The sequence below is a fragment of the Anser brachyrhynchus genome (genome assembly GCF_964034855.1).
Source record: "Anser brachyrhynchus genome assembly, chromosome: 15".
NCBI classification, from domain to species: Eukaryota; Metazoa; Chordata; class Aves; order Anseriformes; family Anatidae; genus Anser; species Anser brachyrhynchus.
In genome coordinates, this window is record NC_137733.1 from 12008016 (window position 1) to 12012920 (window position 4905).

The following is a 4905-nucleotide window of genomic DNA, read 5'->3' on the forward strand; positions in this document are numbered from 1 at the left end:
CAGCTCTGAGTGAAGAAATGAAGATGCACATAATGAACACCTGCTGGTTAAGTGATGAAGCAAAGTTAGGTGAACATTGTTGGCACAGCAAAAAAAAGCAAAATCACTACTGGCGACCCAACTACAGACTTGTGTCTGGAATTACAAATAATCTGCCAACAGCAATGAAGGTAAGAAGACTGGAAGAAAGACCCACAAAAAACAAACCCAAGTATTTTCTATAGCTGGGTGAGAAGGAGATCAGCCTAAAGGTAGGAATTAATTCCAGTATTTAATAAAAAGCAATTTGCAAGTACCACAACAGCTTTATTTCCACCTGACAAGTAACTGCTGTAAGCATACTAGTAACACCACATGTAAGACTACAGTTCGAGATCTACACAATAAAGGTGGGGGGTTTTGTTTGTTTGCTTTTGTTTTTTAAAAACAAGAGTTTACTGTTTTTGCAGAGGCGTGGAGAACACTTCAGGCAGCAGTTGTTTTCTCCCAGGTAAAGTTCTCATGGATCTTCAAGAGTAGACTAGAGAATTTAAAAGAAAAAAAGCTAAGAAATACTTCAGGAAAGTAAACAAAGGCAGTCCTTTCTGAAGTGAGCAAAATGTTATTTTAGGAAAGAATATTTTGGAAGAAAGGTTCCATCACTAAACACTTCCTATTGCAATACGCACAGAAGTACAATATGTACTACGTAAGAGTTGTGCCTTCCATACACGAAGAGCAAAGTTGTCTTTCTTCATTATGACTTCTCAGGTTTTGCTTCTGATTTCTCATCTATCAGATCTTTAAATCCCAATTTTTCCAGTGGTTCGTTAGCCATAAGTTGCCTAAGTTAAAAACAACAGAACAAAAACGTTTTGCAGAACACAGTCTGTAACCAAGAGAACAACAGCATTTTCTATTTCACTTCGTGTTATTTCCTGTAAAGAAATCCAAGACATCTGTAGAGTGACTGTCACTTGGCAAAGCCTCAGAAACCTCAGTCTGGGGAAAGCAACATTCACACACATACACATATATATATATATATACACATACACACACAATCGGAAAATTGCTGTTAAAATGAGTGTGTTGTTGTCTTCTGATATTAGATATTGAAAGAGTTTTCTCAGAAGCTGACCTTTTGGTTAACTTAATTAACAGACTCTGTAAGAGCTTACTAAGATTCTACTTGTGTCATTTACTGCATTTCTAAGTGAACGTGGTTTACAACATCGGTGGTGCTATTATACTTTGCTGCTGTGCTTTACCCGTTTGGGTTTGCAGCCCCACCACCTGCCCATGCAATACCCGGGTATCTCAGCGCCCTTAATAACACCCCCGTCCGTTTCCCGAAGGGCGCCCAGCCTCACCACAGAGCAGAACCCACTGCAAATCAAAGCCAGAACGGCGACACCCCTTTAAAAACCAAAGGGAGCCGCGGTGGGGCCGGGGGGAAGGGGCAGCCGCCCCCCCCCCGCGGGAGCCCCCCGTTACTTGCCTCTCCATGCGGCACTGCAGGTAGGCCATGGAGAGCTCTCGGCAGGCACCGCTCTGGAAGCCGCTGCGGCGGAGGCACTCCATGAAGAGCTCCTTGGAGGCGCTGCACTCCCCTGCAACACAGCCACGGCCGCGCTCACCGCGGGCCCGGCGCGGCGGGGCCAGGCTGAGGCCCGGCGCTAGGCCGCGGGGGTAGGCCTGAGGCCCGTGGCCAGGCCGCGGGGAGGGCAGGCCCGCCGTAGCGCACCGAAATGGTCCAGGGGGAAGGCTCCTTTGTCCGGGGGGCGCGGCTTGAAGCTCTTGGCGCCGAAGTTCATGGCGGTGGACATGGTGCGAGCGGCACCGGACCGGGACCGAGCCGAGAACCGGGACCGGGCCGGGCCTGCGCCGCTATGGAGCGCCGAGCGCATCGAGCGGGCCACGTGACCGCGGAAGGCCGGTCCCCGTTGCTATGGAAACGGCATCGCCATGGCAACCGCGGCGCCACCCGCGCGGGTCGTCATGGAGACCGTGCCGCCGGCCGCCATGTTGGCTGGGCCCCCCGAGGGGGCGGGAAGGGCAGGCCGGTGGTGCTCCCTGCGGCCGGGGCCTGACGCGCCTCATTGAAATAAAGTGTTTTGTTCTCCTGAAGCTGTTGTTGTTGTCATAAATCGCCCCCCGATGGGTGGGAGCACTGGTCATGGGGAAGCTGCCTACAGAAGGAGGGGAGGAGGGTGGAGATGGTTTATTTTAAAATACATTTGTTCATTTGTAAACAAATGGAAAAAGAACAAAACTCTGAGACCAGCACCAACAAATGTGTTTATGGGAGAACCGGTACCCCTGCTCCTGCCTATGAGCCGCCTTGGCCAGGCCTGGCTGAGACAGGGCCCCAGGCGGGACACGCCTCACACACCACGGCCGTGCAGAATTCACTTTTCAGGACCCTCTGTTGCTGGTGCTGGTGGGGTGAGCCCAGAGCCTGGGGATCTGTGCGTTGGGCTGAGGCCGTGTAAACTTTTCTTCGGTTCAGCAGAATTTCAGAAGAGCCATCCCTGTCCCGTTGCAGTGAGCTTATCCATCAGCCCCCCAGCAGCAATGGGCCTGCTGATCCCTCATTAATCCTCACAGTTAATGACCTGAGTAAGGGTAGCCCAGCACAAAGCTCACGGACAGCACTACGTTATTTTATGCCTCCTTGGCGAGCAGGCAGCTTACCATGATGAGGCCAGTAAAACCAGGAGGTCATCTGCAGATGCAAACTTGCAGGTGTTCACAAGATAACCAAGGACAACACTGTTTCACTCATAGGTCTACAGCATGCACTCTGAAAATCCTCTGATCTCATCCTGAAAGGAGAATGAGAAATGGTGTTAATTTAACCCACCTGAGTATTAACTGTGGATTATGCTGTTGCAATCTTTTTTCTTCTTTGCCCATAGCTGCAATTGGTTTAAGATGGTCTTTCATCATTTTAAAGTTGATTTTCTTTTAATTAAATGACTGAGATAAGTAGAAATAATGTGAAGCTGGGAAAAAAAAAAGAAACAGCTGCAATTTAGGGGACAGGCATTATGGAAATAGTACCTGCAGCACCATTTAAAGTGCTTTTTGTTTATGCTTTGATTGCTTTCTTATTACAGTATTTGAAATTGTAAATGGAAAATTACACCTTGTTCTATTACATAAGCAACTGGTTTACACAGCCTGAAATATGAGGTTTTATTTATTATTGGGTTTTCAGGCCTATGAACAATAGATGTTTTTTATTATATGGTAAATAGCACTTTTCCACTTGACTTCATTATAACAGTTAACAGTAAAAAGGAGATACTCCTCTTTCATAAAGACATGCAACAAACTCTCCCAGACCTCAGAGGGCTGAGCAGCAGAGAAGCACCTTTGGTTTATCTTAACAACTTTAATGGAAGTGTCAAGGCACTCGATTTTAGCAAACTGCCCCAATTATGTTCCTGAGTTTCTGGCACAATATTTTACTGGTTGATTGCCTGTGTGATGGAGGAAGAAATCAAAGCAAAAGATATGCTGGGATCCCACAATGGAATTATTCCCTAACAGAGACAAATCTATGCAGAGGCTGTATCAGCTTGCCATATTATATTACACCCAAATGTTTTGATCACCTATTAATTAACTCAGTGTCGTTCTTTGGAGTGTTAAGTTTTGTAGTTACCTAAATTCAGGTCAGGTATAGCAGCAGGTATTTGGTTATGATTACCTAACGTTTTTACTGCAGATGTCAGTTGTATCTTCTAGAGTTTCCTTTAAAGGCACAGTGTGTCTTAGAATCTAATACAAGTGTTTTAGCAGTTTAGCATGTATTTTTTTTCCCAAGGAGATCAAATAAAACCTCCATTAGATAATCCTTGTTAAGAAAAAAAAAATCTCATTTGCAGATTAAGCCAACCAGTTCCAGAAGAATTCAGTGCCAAGAAGAGCAGTGTCACTAACACAGAATTAAATGCTTTTCACACACTGTCTTTCAAAGAAGTGAGAGACTTTCACGGCACTGGAGAAATCTGAAATAGCTGGTCCAGTAAAAAGCTGCCCATTGTACAGGAGAGATCAGATAATTTGTAAAGCCTCGAGTATTTTACTGTATCTCTAGTCCTGAGCCTTTTCCAAAAAAAAATTAGAAGGTTCAGAATTTGTGACTCCCTGAACTAGGAAAAATCTTGGACTTCCCAGTTGCACAGCTTCATAGATATAAACCATATCGGTTTAAAAGCTTGATTTAAAAAAACCCTTTGCTTGAATCAGAGCTGTTAGTTAGTAATCACGCACCAAAGCAACATTTAAAAAATCTTTGCTCTTTTACAATGTTGTCAGAACATACTGAAAACTTTTAGCACTATTGGTGCTTATCTGTCAGCTGTACGAATGCACCTTCAGATGGGCTTTTTACCCACTTCGCACTACTTTTGGAAGTACCACCTAGAAGTACTACACCAGAGCAGAAACCAGAATCCCTTTTCCTTGTAGTGAGCAGTGCTAAATCTGGGTCTTCATTTGTTTTCTCCTCCTCACCTTGCTGCATCTTTTAAGAGCCTACAGAGCCAAATTAACACATAGTTAATTGGAAAATAATTTACCAACAAGCTGTGAAAGCCTCTGAGTAAAGCAGTAGGCAATTTTGTTGCTCGACTTGGGATAGCTGTAAGAAATGAATCAGTTGAACAAGACCAAGCACATTCAGGCGCTGGAATTTGTGCCCTTGAGACGGCTGTTCCCAGCCCCGGCACAGAACACACCTCAGAGAAACATCCTTCCAGGAGCACTCGCTGCTGTGCCTCACCCTCACGCCGTGAGCTCGCCGCCAGCTCTTACATAAAATCTCTTGCTACATCACTGCCACAGGCTGTTGTAAACCATTTTTCTCCCTTTTAATTCAGGTTCCTAGACAAGCAAAAATGCAGAATATTGCCA

The 4905-nt window shown here is 45.4% G+C and overlaps 1 protein-coding gene across 2 annotated transcripts; it reads right to left on the reverse strand.

Annotated features, from left to right (window-relative positions):
- Window positions 1-285: 285 nt before the first annotated feature.
- COX19 (cytochrome c oxidase assembly factor COX19) lies at window positions 286-2128 on the reverse strand. 2 transcript variants are annotated; one of them, XM_080556740.1, is made up of 4 exons: window positions 1727-2116; window positions 1481-1592; window positions 711-824; window positions 286-520 (listed from the first exon to the last, which is right to left on the reverse strand). In XM_080556740.1, the coding sequence occupies exons 1-3, from the start codon at window positions 1887-1889 to the stop codon at window positions 737-739; spliced, it is 363 nt and encodes a 120-aa protein (XP_080412866.1). In that variant the 5' UTR covers window positions 1890-2116; the 3' UTR covers window positions 286-520; window positions 711-736. The 2 variants fall into 2 exon arrangements, with proteins under 2 accessions (XP_080412866.1, XP_080412865.1); XM_080556739.1 differs by having other exon boundaries at window positions 286-824; window positions 1727-2128.
- Window positions 2129-4905: the final 2777 nt, after the last annotated feature.

Coding starts and splice junctions, on each gene's coding strand:
- COX19 (XM_080556739.1), bottom strand. CDS start 1,889: ATGCGCTCGGCGCTCCATAGCGGCGCAGGCCCGGCCCGGTCCCGGTTC. Junction 1,593..1,726: donor CTTCCCCCTGGACCATTTCG/GTGCGCTACGGC, acceptor GCTGTGTTGCAG/GGGAGTGCAGCGCCTCCAAG. Junction 825..1,480: donor CTGCAGTGCCGCATGGAGAG/GCAAGTAACGGG, acceptor TTTTTAACTTAG/GCAACTTATGGCTAACGAAC.